Source organism: Copadichromis virginalis, linkage group LG12, assembly GCF_057382275.1.
Source record: "Copadichromis virginalis isolate Kocher_CV1m ecotype Utaka linkage group LG12, C_Virginalis_male_GT1.1, whole genome shotgun sequence".
Classification (NCBI taxonomy): Eukaryota; Metazoa; Chordata; class Actinopteri; order Cichliformes; family Cichlidae; genus Copadichromis; species Copadichromis virginalis.
This window is the reverse complement of record NC_140629.1, coordinates 14567379-14586411: the sequence shown is the minus strand read 5'-3', so window position 1 is coordinate 14586411 and position 19033 is coordinate 14567379. Positions and strand designations below refer to the sequence as shown.

The following is a 19033-nucleotide window of genomic DNA, read 5'->3' as shown; positions in this document are numbered from 1 at the left end:
TTGTAATTATGCACATCATGATTTAATCTAATCTGTGTTATTTTACTGGACGTGAGATGCAAATTGTTTTCGCTGCTGCAACTTTTTCAAATTGACTGTTGCTTACGAAGAAAAAAAAAGCTAAACTGTAGTCATATAACATCTGATAGCCATTACACTCACTAGCCATCGCTCTCGCCGTTCTGCTCGCTCCCTCAGAAGCAGCAGTCGATCGCAGTCCTGCATAAGCACTATAGTCCCCTTCACCTCACGCAGATCAGCCTGGAAGGAGGACGGACAAACAGCGCTATTAAAACATATACAAAAAGGGTGCGAGTGATTTTTACGGGTGTCTCAGCAGGAGCAGTCCAGACTTGCTTCTCGTGTCTGTGTCGTAAAGCTGTCAAATCTATCAGTGATGGCTTCTTACAGGAGGCGGAATAAACCGCCTTTTAAATTACTGTCTTTTAAAAAAAAATGTTTTTAAAGAATAAGTAAAAGAATAAATCTCCAAATCTCCAGTGTCATAATTTCTTCACTGACACTGTCACTCGGGGGCGTGTGACCATATTGTTTGCTCTGAGCTCTAAAAACCGTACTTAAATGCGATGTTGCACTCATTTTACATACTCAGGAAGACCAGCTGTCCAAACAGCATCGTGTGTGCTCGCCTGCTTACTCTTGTATTTAGATGTGTACTTAGCCTCCTCTGCTGCCCAATACACTGTCCTTTTCACTCCATGAGCTTTGTTCTACCTGTGTGGCAGCGGAGGATTATTTCCACGCTGTTTTCCTAGTGACTCATTAGCAGATCGGTGTAAAGGAGAGAGGCACTGGGTAAACTGATGCTGCAAGACAGAGCTTGAACACGGCATGGCACTGACTCTGTCGTATGCCATATAGCTTGATACCACACAGCAGAAACGCTCGTTTTCAACGAGAGCATAGTCGAGGAAAACTGAGACGTGGTCTGCATGTTTAGAGGCAGTCTGTTCGAACAACACGTTCTCTCTTAACTGTATTTCGGGATTTGCGTAATCTGTGAAGAGCACGGCGCATGGAATGAGATCATTTGAATAATGACTTAAGGGTTAGGATTTCTTTTTGCAGCTGTGCAGTATAGCCTCACACACAGATATGCCTGCGATGTCCGTCTAGTCATGGGGGGGTGCGGGGAGACTCGTCTGAGGAGCCGTACATTCCAGCACATAGGAGCTCATGCTGCCATAGAAATAAAGTGGCCGTATTTATTTTCACAATAGTGGACATGTGGGATAGATGATCCTGGAAACATTTGACTCCACATTCACTGTAAGATCCGCCTTTTTTTTTTTACAGATTTAGTGTAGCTCTGTTCAGCAGCTATTATCGCGCACGCTCCCTCTGAGATGCAGGGCAGGTGCATATATGCATACTCGAACACATCGAACACCTCTTCCTGCTATTATCTTTGCTATGCCAAGTGCAATCAGCTTGTCTCATTCCTCCCCTGTGAGCTCGCATGCTCCGGTGCTGCGCTTCGGTGCAGGAAACAAGCAGAACCCTGTGGCCAGAGCTACGTGATGAAGAAGGCACCTTTGGGCCATTAGTGGTGTACACATTTCCCGTTAATGTGTTTTACTTTTACCTGCTGGGAGTTTAATTAAAAAACAAAGAGCCTCAATTTAAAGGCCATTATTATGCTAATGTAGTAAGCACGGGATGGTGATTAAGCAGCTTTTAGAGCTGACTGGAGCTGGCCTTTGGGAGCAGAAGCATGGCACTTTTTATTTGGCTTCATTACTCTCCATGAATCTATGCTCCAAAGAGAAATGCTGATACTATGAAACAAGGTCAGCCACAGAGGTTGTTTATGCAGACGGCATCATCGCTACTACTTTTTAACACTTTACTGCTCACGCAGGCCAAAAGTTTGTTTCAGGCTCCTTTCATGGTGAAAGAATCAATGACACTTTATCTGCTTTACACACAAAAATATGGTGCGTTAATGTACAGGCTCCCCCTTATTCGAATCTGCTTTTATCATTAGGCCCCTCTGCAAGCAATCAAACACTCGTATCAGCCAAATTCAGATTATTTTTAGGCTTGTGTGTCTGCCACGTGCAGAGGTCAGCGTAAATGTACATAGCAAAGTAATTTTCACAATGCTGAGACGAAGTTGAAAAGGTTTGCCGTCCTCCCTTTCACATGTAGCTAAACATCTGGGGATCAAATGTTTTCTTCTATGGCCAAAGCTCTTGATACAGTTGCTACAAAACCAATTATCCCTTATTAAGGCGTGTCTTGTGAAAAAAAAACTAAAATAGTGGCTGTTCAACAGTTTGGAAAGTCTCTGCTGTGACGGATTAGTTTGGTGCTTTTTCAGACAGCAAACAGGACAGAATATAATCTGAAAACGTGAAGGAGAAACAAGCTTTTCGTTTGATACACTAGCTGTTTGTCAAGATAATTCTTTGAGATCCGCGAGAAAATAAATATTAGATAAAACAGGGCTACAGCATGTTACTGTAGCATTAGCGCATCAAAAACAGATAAGCTCTGTCCTTTTGACTCATGTTTGGTGGATTTTAAATTTGGTTGAACCAAGCTAACCATTTCCACAGGTAACTGACTTCTCCTGCATTTAAACAGAAATCAGAGTCTGACCTACAAACCTTGGTCAGTGTAAAATGTTATTGCTAGTAACTTTTTCCATATCCATTTCATTCACTGTGATGGAAAAGCCAGTGGAGCGGCAACTTGCAACAAACTTGCATTCTTTCTTATTGCCAGCAGGGGGCAACTCCACTGTTTTTAAATAGAAGTCTGATTCTGTGGAAGTGAGTGAGAAAAGGACTCTACTTATCACTTGATTTATGACCTAAGGAAAGACTTCCTCAATGATTTTATCACCTCAATCGCTAGTTGCAGCTGTGTTTGAATACATCACGACGTTTGTTTTTTATATTATGAGCCCCATTAGATCAAAAGACAACGAATATCATGTTTCGCTGGGAGAGGTCACAAAGGCTACTGCTATCTTTTATATATTCTCTGGTTTTATCCTGGTTTGTGCTGTAGTATTTCTGCTAATGTAGTCTGCCTGGACACTGGTTCTACTCACATACTTCGCTTTAAAGTAAAAAAAAAAAAGAAGAAAAAAAAAGACTTATTAGCAAGAATGTGAATGAGCATAACCACCAAAAAATCTAAGTGAACTAGTCTGCCTTGAAAGTAAAAAGTCCTGGAAACATGCTCATCAGCTGTGTCAGGCAGTCTGTGAAATGACTGACTTGAGCTTTAGCCAGTAAGTCATTTTCTCCATCCCGTCCGGAGGGCCCTTTCCTGACCTGGCTCACAGGCCTCATCTCTCACCTCTGCATGATTGGCATGGCCACAGGTTTCCTGCCCAAACACGAGAGCCCATCTTCAAAGTAATAGCTTACAGCTGCTGCCGGGATAATCCTCATCCCCTCTGTCTTTGAAGGGCTGTGGTGACATAATAGCTCTGGCTGTTCTTTCCTAAATTCTTCTGCTGTCTCTCAGAGTGTTGTTCAATAGCAAAAGGGGAGTTAGGTGAGACTATTGCACGTGTTGCTAAATGTAGCGTGATTATCAAGCAGCATAAGCAGCTCCATACTCATCCCCTCTGCCCCCCTCCAACCTTCTCTCTTATTCTTCTGGTTTCCTTTTATCCCATCCAGTCCTCCTGATGCTTATCACTGCAGCAGAAGCATTAAATGTAATGTCTGTAGAAGGGCAATCACTGGCAACATGTGGTGAGAGCTTAAGATGTTGTCACACTTTAAGTTGCCCATAATCTGCTCAAAGGGAGCGTGGATAGTTCTCCAAAGCGCTTGCAAAAACAGAAAGGATAGAAGATGAACGACACAGAGGCCGACGTTTCTCAGCTGCACTTTACTCACTTTAAGTGTTCACTTGTTTCTGGCCTTTGCCCACTTTATAATTGTTCTTTTTGTGTGTGTGTGTGGAGGGGTTGGGGGGTTGGGTCCTATCTGCTGTTGTTGATGCTGCATTTTGTGCATTTTCTTGCAAGCCTTACAAGCCTCAGCAGTGTGATAATCTGTCACGGAGAGAGAGCGACATCCTTAGAAAAAAAAAAAGAACAGACAAGGGATTACAGGTATGTGGACACAGGATTAAAAAGAGGGATGTAATGATTCCTCCGGGAGTGAGGTATGTGCTGAGATGGCCTCTTCTTTTCATTTATGAGTCCCGTCCCGGGGAGGCCTGGGTAAATATTGACAGTTCTCTTGGCTTGAGATGCAGCCATTGATCCACACGGGAGGGTCTCATCACTTGATCTGTGCGCTCAGGTGTGGGAGGAGGAAAGGCGAGAGCCGGGACGCGACTGTCGCGCTGGTGGTCCCCTTTGTGGTGTCTTTTTATACTGATGCTGGTTCACCTCTGCAACACTGGGAGTCAAGTTACCGAAAGCAGCTCAACGTCCAGAAAGTGGATTTTAGGTGGATACAAGCTTTAATGTGATTGGTCACTGGGATCAGCTAGAGGGACAAAGTGGTAATTGATCACTTAAATCAGTTCAGGTCTGATTTTCAGTCGCAGCTACATCTTCTTTGATATCTTTAATATCCCTGTAGATCAGTGCAGGGAGCGGTGTCTCTTTCTTGGTGCAGTTTCCAGTTAAATACCGCCTGTTGATATGTTTTTCTCTCTATATATAAAATAATCATTTACATCTCCCTCTCTGTCTCCTGTTGGCAGCGGCCTGTTCCTCAAACCACTAATCAGGTAATGTTAGGGAGGTTGAATGGCGTGCCTCCCTCTGGTCAACCTTCACTGCTCACACAGTGGTGTTGTTTTAAAGAGCATTCTTTAGCAGCTGAACTTGGAAAGGTATTAAAGTGGGATTAGGCTCCTCCACAATCCACTGCTTGTGTCATTCAGGGAGTTTGTGTTCTCCGCTGCCACCTCCCCACTCCTCCTCTGTTTGATTGTGGCTAGCCGCAGGAGTGGGACTGACTGTGCCTTTCAAAGGAGAGGGGTAGGGTTAAATCCCTAGTCCACTGCTCCCTGCTAATTCTCCTTGTTCCTTAGAGAAGGATTTACTTCTGCTGCCAGCTTCTCAAAGGCCTTCTCTGCCCATCCGAAAAGTCGGCGTTGCCTTCCTGTGGAGGTGTGGTTGCCATAGAAGGGGCGTCATGCATGGCTTTTCCATCTGAACCCCACTGAGAAAGGGGACCGGGGACTGAAAACAGGCAGAAAGTCCGGATTAGACCCGAGGACAAAGCAGGACAGGAAGATTCCAGAAGGGACGAATGGGAATTACAGCAGCAAAAATAATGCAAAGTGACAGAGAGGGGAAATAGAAAAATAATGGCTTACAAGATTAGACTCGGCAAAGGAGAAAGAAGAAAGGAAAGAGGGCTGAATGAGAATGTTTTCATCTAGATGAGAAGATTTTAGAGAGCGGTCGTAGGTGAATACGGAGTGCTGGACATATCAAAACCGCGCTAATAAGTCATTTCCTCAACTTTTTGCGCTCTCTCTGAGCCTAAGCTGGCAACCTTTAGCCAAACAGACTTAGAGCTGGGAACTTTGTCTTGACAAACCCATCGCCTCCTTAAGATGAGCCCAGCCTATAACGATCCTTCTAAAACCTAGAAACTGGCCTATTAATGCGCCGTTTGCGGGAATAAGTCAGTGTTTAAAATGTTTTCTAATGTTCTAAATGTTTTTTCTAATTAATTTTTTATAAGCCAAACTGGGTAGTTTGTTTAGAAAACCGATCCAGGTTGGCAGGTCAGTTAAACAAGATCCATGTTTGTTTGAGAAACATGCCGAAATTTCTTTTTCAGGGGATTATCCTAGAGGTTTTTCCATAGTTCAATAATAATCTTCTTAACTTATTGTAATAAATGAAAGATTAAAGGATTTTATGAACCCAGAGAGTGCCTGGGCTGACATCTCTGTTGTTTTATAAAGAAAAGAAGATGCTCTGTCTAACCATCCTTAGTTTATGGATCCAGGTTGTAATGCTCATTATGATGAATAGATGGATGGATATCTCGAAACTAGTAAAATAGGCTATTAATTGTTGTGAAGTGATTACGATGTTATAAAATGTAGCTCTCCCGATTGCGATCTGATGAGCAGCAGTGAAGCAATTATTTTAGAAAGCTGCAGAGGCAACAACAAAAACCAAACTTGCTACCAGCGTGCACACAGCTGTTCATACAAATGCATTTACATGTGTGAACACACACACGCACGCACACCACACCATATCACTACTCAATCAGTACCTATAACACCATTACCATAACAAAACCACCCTTTGGTTTCCCCTCTTCTCATATTTACACATTATATTCATCACTATCGCTCAACCCCGTCCCGAACCAGCAGATGATGTCAATTGCTCCTCTCACTACCTCCCTGCCTTGCACAATGAAATAGATGTTCACCACAAATAGATAGGCGGTTGCCAGCTGTCTTCCAGACCAGGGCAAACAAAGAGGCCACTAATAAATCCAGCTTTACGGCTGGACAAGATCAACCACACTCCCTGCCTCCTTGCTCCATTTAATGTGGCTTCTTCTAAACAACGGAGGGCAAATTAAATGCCACTCAGTCACCAATAAAACAATGCAAACATCTTCCTGAAAGCACATAAAAGAAGATGGAAGTGTTGTCTAGGAAATGGTGATAGAGGCAGTGTTGCGCCACAGAGGCACGATATTAGACGGTAAGATGAGATACAGACAGACCAGGCCCACTAACCAGCAATGAATCATGATATGATATCTGATGCATATAGAGCATTGTGTGGATATGAAAGAAATGCATAAACTGCCAACAAAGGCTTGATTAAGATCATCAGGGTTTAGTAGTTGCTGCACTGGAGCATGATCTAGCCTGTTTTTTTTTTTTTTTTGGGGGGGGGGGGGGGGGGGGGGTTTGGTCAGGCTTGTGAGGGGGTTGGGGTCAGTCCCCATGACTGAGCTCACTTGGAATGATGCAAGGCTGGGCTCAGCCTAAAATTTTAACAGATGACTAGCTGCCAAAGGAGGCACCTCTTTCGCTGCACGGCAAACACTGTAACCCTGGACAATTAGCAGATAGGCAGAGATGTAAGTTGGTAAGACCTGTTGAACATTCAGGTCCCCGAGGAAGAATAGCTTCAACTCTCATCGTGCACGTAATTACTGTCGGGTGAGAGAGGTCCCTGCAATATTTTCAGTTTCCGAATTTAAATTATGTTTGTTGAGATAACTTGAAGTGGCACATAAATACTTTCAAATAAATCTTAAGATATAAGGAACGGTGGAGGGAAACCAACGCTTAGAAATTACATTCAAATTAAAGATGATTACAATGCAGAAAAATCTAATTAACACCGAATGCAAAAGTTAAGAAGTAGAACTTTACAATTGGCAATTAAAGTAGGCAGATATATAAAGCAGTGTCTATTTCTTTTTTTATGTTGGTGTTGCCGAGGATGGATTACATTTTGTGTTTCATTGTCCTTTGCGCAGTGATTAGACAAACTATTCGTTTGATAAGATCCAATTGAAGAAGCCTGATTTGTTATGTTTGGTTTCGAGCCTTTGTTTTGGTGAGATTTATAGAAGTTCCCTGGCAGTTGAAATAACTACATCCAAAACACCAAAACGGGCTAGATGGGACTATGCTTATGGAAGTGTGAATAATAATTTGTCGTAAAGCCTTCCAGGCTATTGTTAAATATTTTGTAAGGCCAAATGAGCTGGACACTACACAGGACCAAGATACTGAAACAGTCATAATCAAACCAGATATAAGTATACAGTGGTGTGAAATAGTGTTTGCCCCCTCACTGATTTCCTAGTGTTTTGCATATTTGTCACACTTTAGATGTTTCCGGTCATCCAACAAAATTTAATGATAGACAAAGGTAACCAAAACACACCAGCAAGTCCACCTCTGAATGGCTTAAAAAAAACTTTGGAGTGACCTAAGCCCTAACCTGAATCCGATTGAGGTGCTGTGGCACGACCTTAAAAAGCCGGTTAATGCTCAGAAACCCTTCAATGTGGCTGAATTACAACAATTCTGCAAAGAAGAGTGGGTCAAAATTCCTGCACAACGCTGTAAAAGATGCTTGACTGCATCCAGTTATTAGGCTTATGGGGCAATCACTTTTTAACACAGGGTCGCGTAGCTTTGGATTTTCTTTCCCCCTTAACAATAAATACCTCCATTTAGAAAATGCATGTTTTTTTACTTGTGTTATTTTTATCTTTTTCACAAGTGCTGCTTTGAACAGCAAAATTCGGTTTGGGTGTTCTGTTTAAATCACCACACTTCCTACCATATTCTCTTTTATTTCTTTATAGGTTGTTTGCAACCAAGTGCAGCGGCTGCATGGAGAAAATCGCCCCCACAGAGTTTGTGATGCGTGCTCTGGAGTGCGTCTACCACCTGAACTGCTTTTGCTGCTGCGTGTGCGACCGCCAGCTGAGGAAGGGCGATGAGTTTGTTCTGAAGGAGGGTCAGCTGCTTTGCAAGATTGACTACGAGAGGGAGAAAGACTTACTCAGCTCGGTCAGCCCGGATGACTCAGACTCAGGTGAGCCTTCTGCACCCTCTCACACAAGAGTGAGAACGACACTGTGGTGCGATCGTCAAATGGCACCAGGGTGTTGTATTCTGTATGCTCTGTCCCATCACAGCTGTGGCCACCTAAGACGTCCTCCACGAGGAACCTGGTTCTGAATCTTACTGGATTTAGTTTTAGTTTTGTTAATAGCAAAGGAATAAAGCAGTTCTAGATACTAGATGTATTGACATCTGAGGTCTTGCTTACAGCCCAGGCCGTAAAAGGTCTAGCGTAGCTCCATCTGCAGCTTTTCAGTGGCTGATTTTGTAGCATTCATTCGAGCAGGGAGCGTAAGTTTATGATACAGTAGGAAGTGGAAGCAGGACAAAGCCAAGCCACCCTGTATTAATGGTGCTCCATGCGTGGGCAGGATCTGGTGCTGGAAAGAATTAAATCACTGTATCACGGTGAGTGACAGAGGGATTTGAGGCCTTTCTGCAGAAAGCCTGCACCTCCACTCTTATCAGCTCTAGTGTTCCTCTCCTATAGCCTCCATACACATTGAGGCATCTTGCCAAGCCTCGCTGTTCACTACCATCTGGCTCGCATTTAAACATGCACAAAAGCAGGGAATTTGTCAAATACATCTGTGCCTGTGTCAACTTTTGTCAACTTGTGGGAATATTTGCTCCACGTCTTCCTCGTTTGCTTGTATCCCAGTGTATCGCACAGGCATGTCTTTTGTGCATGTCTCAGAATTTAAAGATGGAGAAAATGTTGACATGAATAGAGGTTAACCTCGGCATGTGGCAGATGAAATGTAGGTTTTCATTGGTTACATATCAGAACCAGATGACAGGAGACAATAAGCCATCAAGCATGCGCCTGCGCCCTGAAGTCATTGGGGTTTGTTAACAGCAATTGTAGTTTTGATTTGTAAACACTTTCTTTTAGCCTCATATGAAAAAAAAAATTAAATGTAATAACTGAATAATAAAAATTCTATCGTCATTTGTTTTTTGTTTTTTCAGCATCTACTAGCAATCAGCTAAAGGATGTGACCAGCCCAAACCAGTTTATGTATAAAGCATTATGTGGTGTTACATTATATAATATTGCATCATGTGCAGATATTTAGCCTATTACAACTTGCAATTCAGTAAATTAGCTTTCAAACTACTGTCTTATTTGAGTTGGTCTGATACTCTGTTCAAACCATGCTTGCTGGCTTCACAGTTTAGCTTAGCTTGATGGAAATGCTTCTTTACTCAGTGGGCCTGCCTCTTTTTAAATAGCATTTAGTATAATTAACTCATAGGTTGTGGAAGCAGATTAGCAGGTCAATTATTTTCAGTTATTAAACAAAATCAGGTCTCAGGAAACGGAAAACTCTATGAAACATTAATTATTTATCCATCCATCCATCCATCCATTCGCTACCGCTTATCCTTTTCAGGGTCGCGGGGGGCGCTGGAGCCAATCCCAGCTGTCATAGGGCGAGAGGCAGGGTACACCCTGGACAGGTCGCCAGTCTGTCGCAGGGCTAACACATTAATTATTTATATTTTGCTCAATTTTAATTACTCTAAATCCAGATAGAGCTAATGGTATAAATAAATTAGTGATGAAATTGTTGCTATTCTTTAAAGAATTAGACAGAAAAATACAAATTCAAGTTCTGTGAAATATAGTCCTTTTTGTTCCATTATGTTTACAGTTGTTCATGTTGCATTTTATTTAAATAACTGTTATATTATTATATAGTCTGCGACACCATGAGTGCAGTGGGTTGCTGCATCAGAAAGATAGGTGACTTCACTGAAACAAGTAAAAACTGTGAAGCAAAATGGACATTATCTCGCCTAAGCAATATCAATATCAGTGGGTGCTTGTCATAATATTCCCTGATAACAGTGAAAAGTGAATATGGTGGGGCTTCCCAACAGACAGCTCTGTCCCAATTTAACGTCTGAACACACATATATATATATATATATATATATATATATATATATATATATATATATATATATATATATATATATATATATAAATGATAGCAATTTTACTGACCCAGATTTTAATATCCTGCCCTTGACAGTTAAAGTTTAGCAAAGTGTATAAATTCCGTCATTATTTTAAGGTTAAGTTTGAATCGAGACTATCTTACATATTGTGTTGCAGGAGATGCATTTCCCATATGTACTCATTGCCTGTTTCATGTTGCACTTGATGTAGTACTCTTATCAGAGATTGATTCTGTGTAAATCAGAGAAAGCTGAGAGTAATAATTTACTAGTGACATTGTGTCCAGTTCAGTGACAAATGTGCATATTTCACTGTGCTTTCCATAGATGTCTGTAGGTCTAATCATACATGAGGCCTTTTCCTTTTGTAATAAATTGATAATGTATCAAAAACACATGTGTCTCCTTTGATTAGGCACTTGTGGTGTGTGAATCTCTTGAAATAGGGAAGAATGAAAATATATTTATCAGCAGACTGTCATAGACAAAAAAAATAAGGGTGTAGGCAGTTCAAGCTTGTGCTCATGATACAGAGAACTGATTCTCTTTACAGAGAAAAGTGACGATGAGGAGTTGGACATCAAGCCAGAGAAAGGCATAGGGAGCCAGGGGAAGGGGGATGACAGCAAGGATCCAAGGAGGCCCAAAAGACCACGAACCATTCTGACCACTCAACAGAGACGGGCCTTTAAGGCTTCTTTTGAGGTCTCTTCAAAGCCCTGCAGAAAGGTAAGACAAAGCTTTAATAACCAGCTGCAACTGAGTAAAGAAAATCTGAGATTTATGTTTTTTTAATTCCCTGGTAAGGGTTTAGATAGAAGTTGAGATGCGAACCACGAGCCCTACAGTAGTTTGACAAATAAAATTCTCAAATTAAAAAATCTCCCCCACCTCAAAGCTGAGCTTTGAAGTGGCAAGCAGCATTCTGTTCTGTGTTAACCGAGGCAGTCGGGTGTAACGCACTCCGTCTGCACCAAATGTCACACTGAGATAGGAGAACTCCCTCCATAGCCCGGGCCCTAAAACAGGCGCTGCACTTGGTCCGAACTTTGAAGCGGCAATAACCAGTAGGTCCAAAAAGACCACTGCATTCAGTCAGCATTGACTTAAAAGTAAATCAAAGAAGCAGTGCGGCTGTTAGGAACTGTGGCAGTTATGTTAAGGCGGAACGGGATTTCAGAGGGCTGTGAAGCGTTTCGGTTTTTTGTGTGATGCTCACAGTATTTTGTTTGGATTTTCAGGTGAGGGAGACTCTGGCTGCAGAGACAGGACTCAGTGTTCGGGTGGTCCAGGTGTGGTTTCAGAACCAGAGAGCTAAGGTGAGAGCAAATACCACAAAACAAATTGCATTTTGTGTCCTTACCCTACCCACTCCCAAAAAAAGCAGCTTCGGTCCATTTTAGAGTTCAGCTAGTAAATCACCACAACTATGTGTGTTAAACTTATCACTGCATTCCTTTTGCAAATGCAAAAGAGCAAGGAGCTGCAAATCTAGCTCACTCTTGCATTAAATGTCTACGCCCTCCTCTTTTCTGATGATTATCTTGTGAAAACCTTTGATATTTGACAATGAAGTGCGCTCAGATACAGATTTTACGCAGTTCATTCAAGGGTGAAGAGCGAGGAGCATCCTTTTTAAATTAAAGAGAGCATGTTAGTTTTGGGAGTTCCTCACAACTTTGACTCCTTCGTTTCAGATGAAGAAGTTGGCAAGAAGACAGCAGCAACAACAAGAACAACAGAATTCTCAAAGACTTGGCCAAGGTACGATGCTCCACATACCCTGCAAACACAATGGAGGCCCATTGTCTCCGGCAGCCCCAAGCTTGAAGTGATATTTGTACATATCTCCAAGTAGGTCAAGAGTGTTTGTATCGCGGCAATAGTTTGTTGTTGATGTTGACATCGGAATAGGGAGAAGGTGTACCAATTGCTTAATCTCAAAACAGGAACTTTTCTTCTCTCGCTTACGCTGCGCTCTAATCAAAGCTGTATTTGCTACTGATGCTGAATTACAAATTACAAATATGTCACTGTGTAAACAAGGGCACTTCACATGAAGGGTAAAATGGAAATTCAGTTTGGAAGCCAAATGAAATGAATCATCATCATTTCACCTAACCACTATAAAGGAAAGCGAATGGGGATGGGCTCCAGTGATGAAGCCACAAGAACTTTGTGTCCCACATTCAGTTAGCCAAGAGCATTGTTTGTAGAGGGAAATGGGAGAGAAGCCACAGCGAGGACTACCGTATGTTTCCATAAAAACAACAAGGGCGAGCAATCCACATATTTGGGGTACAAATAGGAATCTATCAGGAAGTACCTACTCTGTAGTTTTCTCTTGGTCAGCGTCACCGGCTCTCTGTTTGCGTAGTGGCATTTAATATTTTGCAGACTCATCTGAAGTCTTCTTGTTGGCTGTATTAACTTTGCCCCTTTGCTTTCATTGCCTTGCAGAGGTGATGTCTAATCGAATGGAAGGGATGATGAACTCCTTCACACCGCTGGCTCCGCCGCAGCAGCAGCTGGTCGCCATGGATCAGAATGGTTACAGCACAGACCCGTTCCAACAGGGGCTCACCCCCCCACAGATGCCCGGGGACCATATGAACCCATATGGTGAGCATCTACCCCACCCCCCACCCCTCCCTTACACACACACACACACACACACACACACTACTACACCCCCCAAAAACCCCACTGCTGCTTACAAAGCGCACACATGCCTGTCCCTTGATCAACCTCAAAGCTCCCCAGTGTGGGACATGTGCTCAGGCCACAGCCCCCTGATTTAAGTTGCTCACAGAGAAGAACGAGCAGCTTCTCCTCCCACATGAGATAACACAAGTGTTCTCATAAGCCGTTGGGTTTTGAAGTGTAATTTCAAATCTGTTTAATATGGTTTTAACTCCTTGCCCCCAGCCCCGTTACTGATGATGTTTCCGAATGTTGGTAAAAACATGTGGTCTATGTGGGCAGCTTAAGATAAAATGCACTGCAAATACTGATTGAAGACCGTGTGAGCTAATGAATCAGAATTGGAAAACAACAAGTCTCAGATTTCTGTTTGATAAAGGAAGGAATTAGAGCGCAAACAAAGGCGGGAGGGGGGAAAAGAAAAAAGAAAAAATCAGTCAATCAAGTGTTAGTCCACAGGATGTAACTGGAATAACACATTTTCGAGCGATGTCCTCAACATGTCCCAGAGGGACCATTTCCTGAAGTTCATAACTTCCTTATAATTTGCCTCCATTTAGTTCTCTTCGGTAGTAAGAACCAAATCCCCAGTCTCATCACTCTCCTTTGGTTTGGGGAAAAGAACAATATTGGCAAGGCATTAAAAGATATGTCTCAAAACACTGTCCCCATTTTGTGCAACACTATCATTAAGATCCAGAGTGTAATAAAGTTAACTATTCCCTCCAGAGAAATAACATGTTGAGGTTTTATGAAAGGCGTAAACAGTTGCTATTAACCAGATCTTTTAGGAGGATGCCCCTTGTTTACATGCTCCCTCACAGACCGCAATTGTCCCAGTGAGCGCAGCAAAAAGTGAGCTTTGATGATATCTAACAAAACAGTTCTCACATTTGTGATGACACATAACAGCAGTTTCTCAAAGGGACTATTAGTAATTATAATTTCCCAACGCTGCTATAAATCTCAAATACAAGATTACACCGATTTCACAGCCAGAGTAGGGTGTTGTGCTCTTTGAATGACGCCTTTGCCTCTGAATCCTGACGGCTTTTTCCATATCCGCTCTCTGCAGGTAATGATTCTGCATTCCATGACATAGACAGTGACACGTCCTTAACCAGCCTCAGTGACTGCTTCATGGCATCGTCAGAAGTCAACTCCTTGCAGGCCCGCGTGGGGAACCCCATCGACCGCCTCTACTCCATGCAGAACTCTTATTTTGCGTCATGAAAACAGAAGAGGAAGCTAACATTAGCGCAGAATAAACTGCCCATCTCAACCTGAAGAGCGATGGATGGCCAGGACCTACGCTAACATGGACATGACAGAAGAAACACCTCCTTGCAGTAGCTCCTGGTTATGTGTGGAAGCTTACTGAAAAGATAGTAAAACCACTTATTGTAGGACAGTGACGATTCCTGGGGGAAAGACTTAAATATTGTTAGAGATTATTTGGTAGGATTGCTTATTTGTCACAGGAAATATTACTCTTTTCTTTGTTCACTTAAAGGAAATAAGTAGATATTGAAGCCACTGATTACACACTCTCAAGCCAAATAACACAAAGAATTTATACAGTGCATGATCAATTGTAAACAAAAAGTTTTTGTAAGCTCCCCCCTCCCTCCCTTCCTCCCCCAGTTAAGATGTGGTGTTTGGACTGTTTCTTCTTTCACACTACATGGGATTCCATGTTCACCGTTAGCATTTTGATCACTTTCCATAGGTTTAGATATTGTGTTAATAGTAAATAGGTGCAGCATGTCTGCAAGAGTGACTGTACATTTGTGTATGTATGAGAGAAAGAACTGTTTAGCTGAGACAAAAGTGGAGAATTTGGTGGACAAGTAGGATCAGTGAAGTGTAAATACTTTCCCCAGGCAAATTGGATGTGCATGTTAAAAATGGAAAGCATTCTATTTATTTAACTATAACAGGCTCTTGAAGGTACATATTAAAACTGAAAAGCTTTATTTAAAAAGGAGAGCATTTTTGTTGAGGAATTAGTGAGTTCATGAGTATCACAGCTCATCTGTATACCTTTTTAATATGAAGATTAACCCTCTTGTTTTTGTTTTATTCAGCCAAGCTGTAAATGGGCAAAGTTGCTATTTATTTCATACAGACCATAAACCTTTTGTTGTCATTGTCCTATGTGCATTATCAAAATGTTAAAGTTGCTAATTGACCAAAGTCGACTGGTTTGATGAATAAACAATGTCTTTCTCCTGATAATGTTAAATAAATACCATCAGTGACAAGTCATCAAGTATTACCAACTTTTGGGGCTCAAAAATTAAGCCAGTGTGGGAGTGCCAAAAACTGCAGTTGCTCAAATGACAACTTGAGGCTAATTCCAAAAGAAAGTCAGTCCTTTTGATGTTTTGCAGACATGTGATTAACCCTCTGATGTTAACTTGTCTATCATTTTGGACATGTGACAGTCATGGTATGAATAAGGCCCCAATCACACCGGCCTAGAGAACTGTCTGTGACCATCCAGTAATCTTTCGTCGTGAGGGGAAAATTAGTATTGCCTGACTGGTTATTGGTAGTTGCTGGAGGTTGATGGCAGTCGCTGGCAAAATGATTGTTAAAGCCCCAGTCACGCAGGCCAACAGACCTGCCAGTGACCCCCTTTCAAACAATGGTTGCTAGCAAAAAATGTGTATTCCCCAACTGGTTGGCAAGCATACTAGCATACTGCTGCAATCGTGGTTTGAATGGAAGTGGCAGAATTGTCTACACACACCGGCCAGCTAGTCCCTGAGCTGCAGTTAAACTGTGAAAAGTTTTTCATGTTTGTCTACAAACACTTGTAAACTACTAGCTGAGCTGTAGTAAAACCTGAAAAAGTGCAACACAAACCAGAAATGGAGACCATCTGTCTTCAAAGTAAAAATTGAAACATGTTGGCTGCAGCACTGAGGCTCAACTTTTACTTTGAAGATGAACCTTCTTTCATTTCTGGTTTGTGTTACAGTTTTTCAAGTTTTTATATTGCTCAGCTAGTAGTTAACAAGTGTTTGTAGACACAGGAAAAAACTATAGGCAACTGTGGAAATAACAACCGAAGCTATCCCCAGGACCCAGAACTAATCTCTCTCAGCAACAGCCACTGTTGCTGCTGCCATCTAGTCAGGGTAAAACACATTTCCCTAGCAACCATGGTTGTAACATGTGTAATACAACTGACAACTCTTGATCAATGTGTGTAGGATGTCACTCGAGAAACTTTATTAGACTTTGAATCATGGTATTAACTTGGTTAGGCATCAAACACCTAGATCTAGAGACCAGTAAGTGAACCTCTAGAAATCTCCAATCACTAGGGAAAAATTTGGTATATTGCCCAATTCGTTGGCTGCTGCTAGTTGAAATTGGTCCCAACAAAGGTGCTGCACCAAAGCCCTTTTTGTGATTGTTTTGGTCACTAGCATTTTGCTGGGGTCACCTGTAGTTTCCATGGAGGACGTCAGCTTGTCTACAAATATCCACCATTTATTCTCCAACCTGTTCAGAAAATTGAAGAAGTGCAATGCAAACTGGAAACAGAGACTGTTCACCTTCAGAGTAAAGGTTGGGCCTCACTGCTACAACTAACACATTTCAAAGGCCCAATTTTGACTTTGAAGATGAACAGTCTCCATTTATGGTTTCCATCATACTTTACCCAGTTATACTAGAATTTGGTGAATACTTTGCCAGTGTTTGCAGACAAGTTGCTGTCTTCCTTACAAAGTGCTAGTGACCAAAGCAAGAAGGTTTTCAGTGCAGCCCCGTATACCTCTCACAAATTGCACAGACTTTTCCCTAGCAACTAGTGGGGGTTACTGACTGGTCCATAGTCCTGCATGAATAAGGCCTTAGCAAGGTGAATCCATGACTGTATGGGTGCATCATGCAGACACAGATATCTCCAAGTTGGTGCAAACATAACATAGAACCCCCCCCCCCCCAAAAAAAAAAAAAAAATAATAATAATACCACAGTGGAGCAAGTATGGAGAGTTAGTGCAGTATCTGTATATCATATGTTTGTTACTTTCACTAATGTGCAGGTATCTGTGTATCCCAAGGAAAACATCTAGCTGACCAAGCTGGCTAGCCTTAGCTTATAACTCTGTGCTACATATCCTTAGTTTTTCAGTTCTGTGAGAACAGTACTCTATATTCACACTATTCTCAGCACGTGTGAGCTACTTCAGTTAATGGCCTTTATGCACAATTCATTAAATTCATCTTTAATTTTTAGCAGCATTATCAATGGTTCTCGAAAAATAATAGACATTATTGGTCCCAAAAAGTTCAATCCTAATAAAACTGGTGGTCACTTGACTTTTCTTTTAGCACCAATACTTAATTTAAATGCTTCTGTATTTAGTAAACATTATAATGTACTAAAATTGTGAAAACAGTAAAGATAACTACTTTACATTAGCGTGTTAGAGTTTTTTTGTGAACATTTTATAACACTGGCATTAGTTAGAACTTATGTAAGTCCTTTACAACTCATTGACTACATTTACAACTCAACTGTAACCTAGCTAATTTGTCCAACATCAGTAGCAGACCTGAGTAAGCATGAAAACATTCCAGTTTATGACTTGTCTGTAAGAGAATGCGGACGTTAAGGCATAAACACCTATGTGGGCTGAGGGTGAGGTCGGAGAAAAGTTCAGGTGACATACCAGTACAGCTGCACGACTACAGCGCAAACCCCACCTATAACCTCAGGGCTGTCAGGCGGTTGCTTGGAAGTACCATCTGGGTGCTCCTTCATCTCACCGACAGTTCTCAGTGCTGCCAGGCAGTCTTCCACCCACAGTCTGTTTAGTCATGTGACCAAACAGATTAATCAACACACGCATGATCTTGTGTCTTATTGTGTCTCGGTATGCTTCGCAAAATGTAACTAGCTAGAACATAACAGAAGATGACTGCACTATCTTCTCTCCATCTACCTTTATATAACATTTACTGTCGATGGCTATCTTGTCTTCAATCTGACAGCCAGGTGTTGGAATTGTTACACTGCCATTTATCTTCGCTTGTCATTCCACAAGGAGGAAACGCCCTACAGTGACATCATCTTAGTCTTAGACTGGGTACTCATTGGACGGGTGAGATTTTGGTTTTAAAACACCCCAAATATTCGTCAAACCCAGCTGTGAATAAAAGGCACGGTCAGCTTAAGTTGCCATGCAGCAGATAAACTAAAGCATAGCAAACATGATAAACTGTCAGGCTGAACAGTGTGTGCGTCTGTTTGCGACTGTCTGCTTGACTTAGTGTGTGTCTGTTTTCAGGTTTAATGAGAACAACGAACATGTTAGCGTCAGGTTTCTAATATATATGTGGATTCAAGTGTGAAAGATGTGAAAGACTGAGTAAACAGACATGACAAAGACTTCCACTTACAGTAAACATGAATGAGGCTGTTACGCACACACTGTGTTTGCACGGGGGCCACGGTACAGTTGGTTCAAGCGCTCTCCTTTCAGGCCAGGCCAGGTGAGCTTACAGAAAGGTGTTTAGGTGTGGAGGAGGACAGAAGGTCCTACTGCTGACATTGTAGTGGAAAAGATGAGAGTAAACCTCAAAAACCATAAATCCTACGACATATTTTGAACATTGGCTGCTTTTTCACTCATTTTCAGACCTGTGAAACATTCAAAAGAGACTTAACTTAAGGGATGAACCAGTGTTCTGTCTAATTCTCCTTTTTGGAAAAAAACAAAAACAAAATCAACCATTCAACATGTTTGTCCAGAATGTCC

At 41.9% G+C, this 19033-nt stretch overlaps 1 protein-coding gene across 5 annotated transcripts in view; it reads left to right on the top strand.

Annotated features, from left to right (window-relative positions):
• Positions 1 to 15519, top strand: part of lmx1bb (LIM homeobox transcription factor 1, beta b) — a 51207-nt gene extending 35688 nt beyond the window's left edge. For all 5 annotated transcript variants that reach the window (XM_085474851.1, XM_085474853.1, XM_085474850.1 and 2 more), the window contains 6 exons: positions 8319 to 8551; positions 11102 to 11277; positions 11790 to 11867; positions 12246 to 12312; positions 13009 to 13170; positions 14327 to 15519. In XM_085474851.1, the coding sequence (XP_085330977.1) occupies positions 8319 to 8551; positions 11102 to 11277; positions 11790 to 11867; positions 12246 to 12312; positions 13009 to 13170; positions 14327 to 14484 (874 nt within the window). In that variant the 3' untranslated portion in view covers positions 14485 to 15519. The remainder of the gene's footprint in view (positions 1 to 8318; positions 8552 to 11101; positions 11278 to 11789; positions 11868 to 12245; positions 12313 to 13008; positions 13171 to 14326) is intronic.
• Positions 15520 to 19033: the final 3514 nt, after the last annotated feature.